The sequence below is a fragment of the Miniopterus schreibersii genome (genome assembly GCF_964146895.1).
Source record: "Miniopterus schreibersii genome assembly, chromosome: 4".
Classification (NCBI taxonomy): domain Eukaryota; kingdom Metazoa; phylum Chordata; class Mammalia; order Chiroptera; family Miniopteridae; genus Miniopterus; species Miniopterus schreibersii.
Genome location: NC_138105.1, coordinates 9,724,565 through 9,736,743, shown reverse-complemented (window position 1 = coordinate 9,736,743; position 12,179 = coordinate 9,724,565). Strand labels below are relative to the sequence as shown.

The window sequence follows — 12,179 nt, the reverse complement described above, 5'->3', positions numbered from 1 at the left end:
TTCGCGTGTGAGGCGAACGTGATAACCACTACACTACGGAAACCGCTGCCTACTGTCTTCGGCTGGCACCTCCCTGAAGCTACCGTAGCCCGGGTGGCGGGGTGAAATGAAGCCCACGCTCCAGGGGAACCGAGCCTGAGCTCCCTGCGCCCGGCAGCTGAGCTACGGTTCAGGTGTTGTGACCGCACTTCTATGCCAACCCGCAGCTCCTGGGTTGGCCTCCAATAGCTCATTCACGAGGACTCGTAGTTTGGGCACCACCCCCTTCGGAAGTACAGGCCCGCTTCGAGCTTACCCACCCGCATCGCCGGCACTCGCTGGGGGTTCTGTGCAAGAATAACGGCCCTGTAACTTCCACGCAGTCTTTTTAAAAAATTAAATGACACGTTTTTAAAACTTTCAAGTATTACAGTATTTCTCTCGCACAAAAAAAATCTATCTGACAGATGCTAACGGCAGCATCTAATACAGTTCTGCATCCCAGATGCGATTTTCTCAAGTAAAACCAATACCACAAACCCATTATGAGCCCCTGCTCTGAGACTGGGACCCCATGAAAACAGACCTCGAGGTGTTTTGGGCACGGAGCCCGAGTGGTGCTGATTGAATCGATGGCACTTGGGAAAAAAGGTTTTTGTTTTGTTTTCTTTAAGGTAATACATTTATTTGGTTGGAAATTCAAAAGATACAGAACGATATATACGAAAAAGTATCCTTCCTGTCCCGGACCCTTGGCGTTCCCAGAGAATATCTGCCACTAGTATTCTTCCAGAGACAGACGACGATGACAGGCACGGGCAGCTAAGCTTCATCACTATGTACTAATCAACATTCTATCACTTTGCATGACTTCAACTGATTTCACAAAACCCTCTAAGATAGGAACTATTATCCGTATTTGATAGGAGTAAACACAGGACATAAACATATCAAATACATTTAACAGCCTCCCCTCCCCCCCTTTTACAGATGGCAGTACACTCTACACACTGTTGGGTGCCTCGGTTTTCTCACTTAATACCTCTTGAAGTGCACTCTCCCTCCCGGGAGCACGCCTGCGCCTTTCCCGCCCCCGTCTTCATTTCCCACAGGCGTGCACCTCCTAAACTCTAAGGGTCCTTAACAGACTTGCAATCAGGGGAGCAATGACGGCTGGGCTAACCCCGTGAACCTGTCCCCGAGACCCCCTTTTCTCTGACTCTCCAGCGAGCTGACAGCAGCCCGGCCTTGGCTCACTTATTTCCCATAACGTTTCTAGAAAGCCAAGGCAGCCCCGCCTAGCGTCTCTCCTGTTGCTTCCTCTAACCTAAGCCCTTCCTTGTTTCACTGTCCCCAGCTTTAATAAACAGTACTCTCAAAAAAAAAATCTTGAAGGATTCCTTTTTACAGCTCGCGTGTTCCACTATGTGAACGTGCATGTAATGACTTGCCACTCACTATCCCTTTACTGATGTGCAGTTCGGAAAGCTCCTCTATATACTGTGACAGTGACCAGAAGGCAGTTTCTACAGTGGGTGTGGAAATGCCAACCATAGTGCGGAGGAGGGGAAAGGTCTCTGGCCCCACCCACCGCACTTCTTCAGACCCCGCCCCCTGATGGTCATTGAGGGACGCTCCGAGTCCTCAAACGACGTCGTCCTCTGCCTAGAAGGGCCGGAAATACTCTAGGGCGCTCACTGGCACCCGCCCCTCTGCTTCCGGCATCAGCTGTGAGGAGTGCTTGCTGCAGTCCTTCGAGTCCGGCCGGTAGGATGGCGCCGGGCCGGTGCTGTCATAGCACCGACAGCGGACGGCCGCAAAGGCTTCCATCGTCTCCCGAAGTTTATCCCCAGTGGTGGGGGGTGAGGGTGGCCGGCCCTTCTGTTTCGTCTGCGTCTCTCACTCCCCCGCACCACAGAGATGCGGGCCTCCGTTGTTCTAGCCCTCCCGCCCTCTTCCCGAGTGGATGCTAGAGCGCCTCTTTGTCGTTTCCTGTCCTCCAGGGCCCGGGGCGGGAAGGGAGCTTTGCGAGACCGCGGAAGGAACTCTCTAGCTTGGGTGGCTTGTAGGCACCGGAAGTGTCGAGAGGGAGAACGGAAGTGAGGGGGCGGAGCCAGGAAGTGAGGAGGGGCGGGGGTTTATGAGGAGGCCCAGGGAGCGTTGGGGGCAGATTTGCACTCAGGGCCACCTGAGGGACTTGGCGGTAGCGCTCAGCTGTGTCCTCTCCCCTCGCAGACACACGCTTGTCGTCCGGGAGTAGGAAACCGTGTGGAGGGGTGGGCTGTCGGGAGGACATTAATCTACCTGCGCTTGAGGCTAGGTGTGGAGAGGCAGGTCTGGGGGTGGGGCCGGGTCGTCAGGGCGTCTGATAGGGAAGACCCCCCCCGCCCCCTCACCTTCTACCCTGGCTGAGTGGACACTAAGATGGCTGCCGTTGCCATGGCACCCAACCCTGTGCAGACCCTTCAGGAGGAGGCGGTGTGCGCCATCTGCCTCGATTACTTCACGGACCCCGTGTCCATCGGCTGCGGGCACAACTTCTGCCGAGTGTGTGTGACCCAGCTGTGGGGAGGGGAGGACGAGGAGGACAGGGACGAGTTGGACCGGGAGGAGGAGGAGGAGGAGGAGGATGGGGAAGAGGAGGAAGTGGAGGCCGTGGGGGCCGGCGGGGGCTGGGACACCCCCATGAGGGATGAAGACTACGAGGGCGACTTGGAGGAAGAGGTCGAGGAGGAAGAGGAAGGTGTGTTCTGGACTGGTGGCATGGGCGGGTCCAACTGGGACAACATGGACTACGTGTGGGAGGAGGAGGAGGAGGAAGAAGACCTGGACTACTACTTGGGGGACATGGAGGAGGACCTGAGGGGGGAGGACGAGGAGGACGAGGAAGAAGTGCTGGAGGAGGAGGAGGAAGAGGAGCTAGACCCCGTCTCGTCGCTCCCCCCGCCCCCAGCCCCGCGGAGGTGCTTCACCTGCCCCCAGTGCCGGAAGAGCTTTCCCAGGCGGAGCTTCCGCCCCAACCTGCAGCTGGCCAACATGGTCCAGGTGATTCGACAGATGCACCCTGCACCTGGTCGGGGGAACCGTGGGAATGAGCAGGGCATCTGTCCCAAGCACCAAGAAGCCCTGAAGCTCTTCTGTGAGGTGGATGAAGAGGCCATCTGTGTGGTGTGTCGAGAATCTAGGAGCCACAAGCAGCACAGCGTGGTGCCCCTGGAGGAGGTGGTGCAGGAGTACAAGGTGAGAGGAGTAGAAGATGGGAGTCTAGGGGGGGAGGAGAAGAAGGAAGGAGCTGGGAAAAAGAAATGTCCCCCACCCCCAAAGAACCTTCCCCGCAAAGAACCTCGTGTACTGGCGAGCTGACCCTCCTTGTCTAAACACTTACTGCCACCAAGGGTTAGCGTGGGAAGGATCCTGTACACGGACAAAGCAGACACAGTGAAGACCAGGGAAGACTGGCTTTCTCAAAGGAAATTGGGCAAAGCTGGTGATGCCATATCACTGGCCTGTGTCTCCTGGGGAAAAACCACTACTCTTTCACGCTCTCCCTGTCCCTAAGTGTAGAAGTGCAGGTGACATGCCCCTAGGGCTTTACCACCAGTCTCATTTTCCTTTGGTCTATCCTTGATTGAGACCCCTAGAGATGGGAAGAACTTGGGGCCTCAAGGAACAAAAAAGGACGCTGAGGAGTAGGCACATTGTAATAACTCCTAGTGTCAGACCCAGATGCCCTGAACTTGCCTTCTAATGGGTTCTCCACCCACCCCACGTTATGGCTTGGTTCTCCCCCTGAGGACTTCTGTTTGATATGCATCTTTCTGATGTACTGGCCAGAACTTCTTACCTTTCCTGGGAATTCAGAAAAAAGGGCGAGACTTTAAGTCTCTGAATGTCTTTGAACTTTATTTTCTCCAGGATTAAAAATTAATATTTATTGAACATAAACTGTGTACTCCAGGCACTATACTAAGCACTTTTCATGGACTGTCTCATTTAAAACTCAAAACAACCCTGTGAGTTTGATATGGTTTCTATTCCCATTTTACAGATCGGGAAACAGAGTCAGAGAGATTTAAATAATATACACAGGGCCACACAGCTACTAGTAAGTGATGGACTTGGTTATGACCTACCTTCCTATCCCCGCCCCTCCCCCCACCCCCCTGGTCTATACTGTTAACAAGGTCACCAGTATTTGGATGTCTGTTTGACTTTTTTGACATACAACTTCATCTTGGAGTCTGATTCTATTTTGGTTAATATCTTGCCCCCTACTTTTGATCCTGACTCTCTTTGGACATAGGTAAAGGAGATTTGGCTGTGAGACAGCCAGCACAAATATCACTACTTAGCGAAGGCCTGGATGTGTTTGAAGCAGTGGGACCGGGAAGAGGAGAAGGTAGCTTCTATGTGATTGGCACAGAGTTTTTTTGTTTTATGACTTGTGTTTTCGTACCTCCTGATTCCTACAATAATCTCATTTAGGTATTATTATCGTTACCCCAATTTTAGAGTAATGTGTCTAGATCTTCTCAGCTATGAGTGGTAGAGGTAAAACAAACCGACATCCCTTCATGGCATGTTAACTATTTCTTCCACACAGTGATTGTCAAATGTGGCTGATTGGCCAAATTACTAGTGCTGATTTTCAAAAGTAGAGTGGGCTCTACCACTAGAGATTCTGAAGCAGTGACAAGGAGAGTATCTTTAGGAAGCCCAGCATAGTATAGGGCGCACTGCATTGGTAATATCACTTGCCTTTTAGGCCATGCAATATTAGGGGAAGTTGTGAGCTCCTTTTCTCATTCTCTTTTATATCCCCTCAGTTCCTAGTTAACTGTACCCATTAAAGAGTGTGTAGTCACTTTGGTAACTGGATCCCAGGGTGGAATATTCATGGGCATTCCATCCCTTTTTCCTTCACACTCCTCTTGCAGGACTTTTGAAGTTTCTGAAACTGAATTTTAATTTGTGTTAACCACATCTATTGAATGCCAGTCCAGTAGGGCTCTGCAATTTGGGAAAGTCACATAGACACAAATAATCTGATATTAATTGATCAGCAAATGTCAATAACAAGTTTTATTATATAGAACTAATTTGAGTTGATTCCCTTTCTAAGTTATAGGCTATTTTATAGGCAAGTAGTTTGTTCTGTTCAGATACATACACTAACTAGCACTAGCTTGGCACTGTGTTTTGTAGAAATATTTCTTTATTGAATAGGTGGTAACACACAAATGATGTACAAATAAAGTTCCAAAACAGTTAAAGTTCCTTGAAAATTTTGCCTACTATATTTGGATTTCTGCTTCTCAATTTTTTGTGAACGATTTAGGAAAAATATTAAATAGAAAATTTAAGCATCATAAATTCTGTATTAATAGAGTTAAAATTATTGACACTGCTGGAGAAAAGTAGAAAGTCATATCAAAAGGCAAAATTTTGTGTAGTTTATGCTATTTTCATGTTATGGATTGATTGTAATCATATTACTGTAATTTTTCTATAACCACTTACCTGCGCAACAACGGCCTTTTGTACCCTGAGTCATTAACTTCTTTAGTTCAAGGGTCATTGTCAGGCCTTTCATTGGCAGCTTAAGGCCTAGGTAGGGAATACTAGGTAACATTTACTGATCTGTTGCTAGATGCCAGACACTGTGCTAAGCATACTACCCAAGGGGTAGATTCTGTTATTCCCAGTTCCCATTTTAAGATGAAACTGGAATCGGCTTGCTTCAGGTCACCTGACTGCATTTAGGATCAGATTGGAGTCTAGACTTGAGCTCTTCTGCCCTCTGTTACCCCTCAAGGAAAAGGAGGGATAAACACAGAAGCAGAAGACATAAAAAAGGAAATAAATAGGTTGGGCGTATCTCACCCATTCTGATCTAACAGCCTTTTAAAGAAAAAAATTGCTACAAATGATCGGAACACAGAGCTTAGCTTAAGTGCATATTTGTTGTGAAGGTTGAATTTTTAGGAGGAGAGGGTTTTTGTTTTTCATTTAGCAAGTGATTGAGTGGGAGAGAAAGCAGAAGGATAGAGAGAAACATAGAAATTAAAGTGGCAACCAAGAGTCCCTGTGTCCTGGGAAAGGCAGACACAGTTGTAATGATCATAGTGCTTGGGAAGTATTGTAAAGCCAGAAAAAGACAAGGAATTTTATGTGGCTAAAACTAAAAGTCTGTAGAAGGGGTAGGTACAGGAGAGGAAGCTGGAAATGTAGGGGCAGTTAGAAGGTCATATTTTGCAAGTGGTAGAGAACCACTGACGGATTTTTATCTTTTGAAAATCATCAGAAAATTTCTTAGAGGTGAAAGTTATGAGGAAGATTGCTTATGAGGGGGAAGGGACCATGAGCAGGAACATTCATATGGAAGGACTTTGTATGGTGAGGTGCTCAAGCCAGGCCCACTCTACCTCAGAGTGGGGGGCTCTCTAGTCAGGATCCTACCTTTAGAGAACACATCCAGGGCTGTGGACATGAGTGCAAGTGGAGGGTTGGAGCCTTTGTCATCATCTGAAGAGAAGGAAGAGGAGGAAGGTAGTATGATGCTCATTTGATAACTGTGATGGGGATCAGGCTTTGAGACCCAGCCCATTGCAGGGAGGATTGGGGAAGATGGGTTCTGTGAGCAGGTGCCCTCTCCCAGCCCAGGCCATTAGCCTTCCTTTTACTGTTCCCTCAGGCCAAACTGCAGGGGCATGTGGAACCTCTAAGGAAGCACCTGGAGGCTGTGCAGAAGATGAAAGCCAAGGAGGAGAGGCGGGTGACAGAGCTGAAGGTGGGTGAATGTCCTTGACAGGGGCTGACTGACTCTGGTCAGGGCAGGGAAGATGGGCTGCCCACTCTTATTAGTGGTGACTAGATCTCCTGAAGAGGGGCAGCCAAGGCCTGGAAAAGAGGTAGACACCCTCCCAGGGTCTTGAGAGAGTAGCCTTAGAGGGTCAGGAGGTATATACATTCCCAGGTTCCAAAGTGGGGTGAGAGGCCTAGCTTGGAGAGATTGGGTGTCTGGCTCAAGGCCACAGAGCAGGCTTACCATTCCAGACACCTAACTCTAGAGCCATTGTCCCACCACCCTGTGCCAACCATGCTGGATAGTGGAGGACAGAAGGGGGCAAGCCAAAATCCAAGAAGCAGCCATCAGAAAAGCCCCAGATCCCAGAATAGATGGCAGGTGGTAGGCAGGGCAGTTTTGAGTATGAGAAGGGGCCAGGATATTTAATGGAGGGGAGGAATTAGTGAATGTTGGAATTGCAGACCTAATATCTTCTAGTCCAGTGTTTCTCGGCCTTTTTCATTATTTCTCACCTCTCCCCAAGGAGTATTTTTAGATATTTCCCCCCCAATTCCCACCTGTCATCCCGTTTTTGTAAGGCCACCAGGCACTGGAATGGTCTGCTCCTAAGCTTCAGAGACCAAGTCTGGGACATCCCTCCTGTTGCACCTCTAGACCCCCATCTCCTGTGTGCCTGCCACCCTGGCTGGTGGGTGGGCCTTACCACTTCCCAGGGCCTGTGCTTGTTGCCACCTACACTTTAGGGACTCTGCTGCTGATCACTGCCTTGCACTGAGTGGGAGAATCTGGATCTGGGAGTTAGAGAGTCCTCTTGCTCCCAGTTGGTTGCCCAATTTGAGACTTTTGGGCTCCTGGTGTGCAGAGAAGGTGTAAGGATCTGAGTGTCACTGGGACAGAGAGAGAAACTTATTTCACCCACTTGCCATTCAGAACTTCCCTCCCCACTCTAGCCTGTCACCTTTTGTCCCAGGAATGTCTCCAGCTGATGATACATGGGCAAAAAGCGTGCCCACCATCTGGGATTGACCAACTCAGGCGAATGGGGTGGGAGTGGACAGATGTTTTCTCTTACAATAGAAATACCTACATAATAATATTCTTGATTTTGCCTCTTAGCCTTTAAAGTATAAAATATTATCTGGCCCTTTACAGAAAAAGTTTGCCTATTCCTGATCTGGAATTGAGTGACTTTACCAAGGTCACTAGTGGTATAGTCAGGACCTTAACTTCGTATCTTTATTCCTGAGTTTTTTATTCAAGAAATTTTTACCAAGCACCTGTTCTGTGGTTGGTGCTGCACCAGGGCCCAGGCATCGGGGAAAAGGAGGTCAAAGGGCACTCCAATGTAAAGATACCGTTTCCAGTTGAGATTTTTGCCATGAGAGCGCGATACGAATGGGAATGGTCCTGATTTAGATATGGAGGGGAGGGAAGGCTTCTCTTAGGGATCACTAAAGCTTAGACCTGAAGAGTGAGTCAAGTTAGGTAGCCAAGGTAGAAGTATTGCAGGCAGAGAGGGGTGAGTTTTGGACCAGTGTGCGGGGAGTGGGGGGATGACGCTTCGTAAGGCTGGGAGTGGGAAAAGGGGACAGGTGCCTCTCTCCTTTCAGGATGTAGGGCTCCTTTGCCTTGGGTTGAGGGGCAGCAGTTGCACAATTGGAGATTTATGTTTCTGTGTGTTGAGGTGGTATCCACCACCCCCTTTGCATCATCCCAGAGCCAGATGAAGTCAGAGCTGGCAGCTGTGGCCTCAGAGTTTGGGCGGCTGACAAGGTTTCTGGCTGAAGAGCAGGCAGGGCTGGAGCGGCGCCTTCGAGAGATGCACGAAGCCCAGCTGGGGCGCGCAGGTGCAGCGGCCAGCCTTCTAGCGGAGCAGGCTGCCCAGCTGAGCCGTCTGCTGGCCGAGGCCCAGGAACGGAGCCAGCAAGGGGGCCTGCGGCTGCTCCAGGTGAGCAGTATCCCCTTCCTTGTCTGCTCCCCAGCACCCTGTGTTTGCTGTCAGGCATTGCTTACCAAACACCTGTCCATAGCTGCCTTTTCTCATTGGGAGAAACCCACAGGGATTTCACTTGAAGACTCAAAGGTCTTTTGAGGCTGAAGAGTTATTGCCAAATGTGTTGTGTGTGATTATACCCAATGAAAATAAAGAAGATTCAGTCGTAGAAGGAGGGCTTTAAATGAGAGTCGAGGAAAGAATTTTTGACAGTGACATTCTGAAAAGGATGACCAAGTCATACTGTGAAAATGATTTTCCTGGGGTTGAGAATTCTGTGCCTAGGCTCACAGCAGGATGAGAGGAGTTAGGTATGCTGAGGCATAGGGATGATTGAGATGGGTGCATGTTTGTTGAAGGCCTGGAGGTGCTTTTTCTCACTCCCTGTCTATGTTCAGTCTTTCTCTGGCTGGAATCAGGCTGGGAGAAGGGATCATCCCTGCACAGCTGACTCTCTCTTTGTCTTTCTCTCCCTCTCCTCTTTGTGTTTCTGTTATTCCCAGGACATCAAGGAGACTTTCAATAGGTGTGTTCTCACCCTTTATCCTTTGTGACCGTGGCATCTGGTCCCCCATCCTTGCCGCTTTTGGCTGTCCTGCCCCTCTCCTCTCCTTCCCCTTGGCTTCTATGCTTCCCTCTGGGAATATCATGGTCCCACCCCCTGCCTGGTCCCCTTCCTCCAGGTGTGAAGAGATACAGCTGGAGCCCCCAGAGATCTGGTCCCCTGACCCGTGTCAACCCCATAGCCATGACTTCCTGACAGACGCCATCGTGAGGAAAATGAGCCGGATGTTCTGTCAGGCTGCTCGAGGTAGGGAGGTCACCTGTACGACCTTCCTTTGCCTTTCCCTTCACAGACCTGAGATTGGGTTCTGAGGGAAGATGGGCCCCAGGGGAAGAATGGGGGCTGAGATGGAGCAGGCTACAGGTAGGCCACCTGGGGCTTCAAGCCAAGACTTCTGTCGTAGCCCAGGTAGGTGTTGGGGTGAGGGCTGGCAAGGAGCCAAGGCCAGAGGGAAGACCTGTCCAGTGTCCTGGAAACAAGAGTGGGGAAAGAGGTAGAACTCATAGGAACCTGATCCTGGCTTCTAGGAAGGAAGGGGGTGGGAAACTAAGGACAGCTGGGGGTCAAGGAAGTAAAGGGGGGAGGCCATTAGGAAAGGCTGAACCTTGGAGTTGGCTATTGATGGGGAACAGTGGGCCCATCCCTGGCGTATTTGTCCTCTCCCCCTGCAAGTGGACCTGACACTGGACCCTGACACGGCTCACCCGGCCCTGATGCTGTCTCCTGACCGCCGGGGGGTCCGCCTGGCAGAGCGGCGGCAGGAGGTTGCTGACCATTCCAAGCGCTTCTCGGCCGACTGCTGCGTACTGGGGGCCCAAGGCTTCCGTTCTGGCCGGCACTACTGGGAGGTAGAGGTGGGTGGGCGGCGGGGCTGGGCGGTGGGTGCTGCCCGAGAATCAACCCATCATAAGGAGAAGGTGGGCTCTGGGGGTTCCTCTCTGGGCATCGGGGATGCCAGCTCTTCATCACGCCATCACCACCGCCGCCGCCGGCTCCACCTACCCCAGCAGCCCCTTCTCCAGCGGGAAGTGTGGTGTGTGGGCACCAATGGCAAACGTTACCAGGCACAGAGCTCGACGGAGCAGACACTGCTGAGCCCAAGTGAGAAACCACGGCGCTTTGGCGTGTACCTGGACTATGAAGCTGGGCGCCTGGGCTTCTACAATGCAGAGACTCTGGCCCACGTGCACACCTTCTCAGCTGCCTTCCTGGGCGAGCGTGTCTTCCCTTTCTTCCGGGTGCTCTCCAAGGGTACCCGCATCAAGCTGTGCCCTTGATCAGCCTGCCACCCGCAGGGGCCCCTCTGGTCATCACTGGTGGGGCGGGTGGTGGTGGAGGGCGGCCCAAGTTTGGGGCCTCAAAGGCTCCCAAAACTGTTACTGCATTGCATCCTGCTCTTCCTTGACCCCAGGACCCTGATTCTCCCTCTAGGAGCCTAAGGAACCCTTCTGGCCTCCAGCTCTGCCTCCTCTCACCTACTATCTGTCCAACAGGTCTGCATGGGTCCCTGAAAACAGCTGCCTGGTCTTCCCCTTCCTGTCTACCCAGGGCTTGAGTTTGAATAGGGGAGGGGATATTTAATTTTATTAACTTCCCTTTCCCCTTCCCAGCTCTTAATCCTTCATGTCAGTTCCCAGGCTGGAGGATTTGGGCAAGACTCATGAGTACCCCATTCCAATTCCATTTTCTGATGCAAGATTTAGCTAAGGGATTTGGAAGCTTTGAGGGGAGGCAGGCTGGGCAAAGGGTAGAGCTGGATAATGACCATCTACTCTCTGGGGAAGGAGGGATTCTAAACTTTCTTCCACCCCCAATTTCTACCTCCATAGACTGGCCAGAATTTAGCTTCAGTGAGAGATCTGGAATGGTCGACACGATTGAAACTACATACCTTATACCCCCAAATAAATTATTTTCTCACCCTTTTTTCCAGCATATCTCACCCTACCCTTTCCACTGCCAGGCTCCTTCCCCTTGTTCAGTGGAGTTCCTTTTGTCAGTTTCCATCTTCTCTTCATGTCTAGTTCCATTTGATGAGCCCTGATGGGGAGCAGGGTTTGGGTCCCCAGGAGAGCCTTGGGTATAATCTATTTTTCTAGTAACCCTTTGCCTTCTGTCATTTATCAGCTTTCATCCTGTGCTTTGATGGCCCAGGTCAATTTATGTTCCTGGGGAAAAGGGAAGTTGGGTTGTGGAAATAAAAAGTTTTATTTGCTTCTCTTGTGGAGTCCATTCCTTTAGACTAGCAGAAACTGAGGATGTAACTCAGAAGCCATTTCCTTCTACAATAAGCCAGGCCCTCCACTAAATGAGATGGTTAATTGCATCTTTCCTCTATACGTGCCTTATCTGGTTAGCTGTTAGGCACAAGATCCTGTTTCAAGAGATTGGGATATAAACCTTACCCACTTGTATATCTTACCTACTTTACTAGCATATTCTTCAGACTAGCTGAAGATCACCTGCAGATTCCTATCTCTTGCTTGATTCCTACTGCTGTGCTTTAGGACTGTTTCCCTAAGAATCACCCCACCCATGGCTCAGGCAGCACTATATTTCCAAAGTATTTTTTATAAGTGAATGTATCTAGAAATCCCATAAAGTTGGAGCTAAAGTCAGAGTTGCCTCACTATTAGTTGAAGAGGAAATGGAAGGTACATACAGGCTACTTCAATATGCTGCTTGTCATTTAGCCAGCTCTGTGATTATGAATACCTCCAGACCCTTTTATAAAATTTAAAATCTCCAATTATGGAAGGAGTAAAAAGGAATTAAGTAGCAATTCTTTTGGTGAGCTGCCTTGCCTTTAAGATTTTTTTAAAAAACCCATTTTA

The 12,179-nt window shown here is 50.1% G+C and overlaps 1 protein-coding gene across 2 annotated transcripts; it reads left to right on the top strand.

Moving 5' to 3' along the window:
• The first annotated feature begins 1,688 nt into the window (after positions 1 to 1,688).
• Positions 1,689 to 11,560, top strand: TRIM41 (tripartite motif containing 41). Of its 2 annotated transcripts, none has more exons than XM_081135610.1 (6): positions 1,689 to 3,219; positions 6,674 to 6,769; positions 8,505 to 8,735; positions 9,284 to 9,306; positions 9,464 to 9,591; positions 10,018 to 11,560. In XM_081135610.1, exons 1-6 carry the CDS (start codon positions 2,404 to 2,406, stop codon positions 10,620 to 10,622), a joined length of 1,899 nt encoding a protein of 632 aa, XP_080991736.1. In that variant the 5' UTR covers positions 1,689 to 2,403; the 3' UTR covers positions 10,623 to 11,560. The 2 variants fall into 2 exon arrangements, with proteins under 2 accessions (XP_080991736.1, XP_080991735.1); XM_081135609.1 differs by having other exon boundaries at positions 2,308 to 3,219; positions 8,472 to 8,735.
• Positions 11,561 to 12,179: the final 619 nt, after the last annotated feature.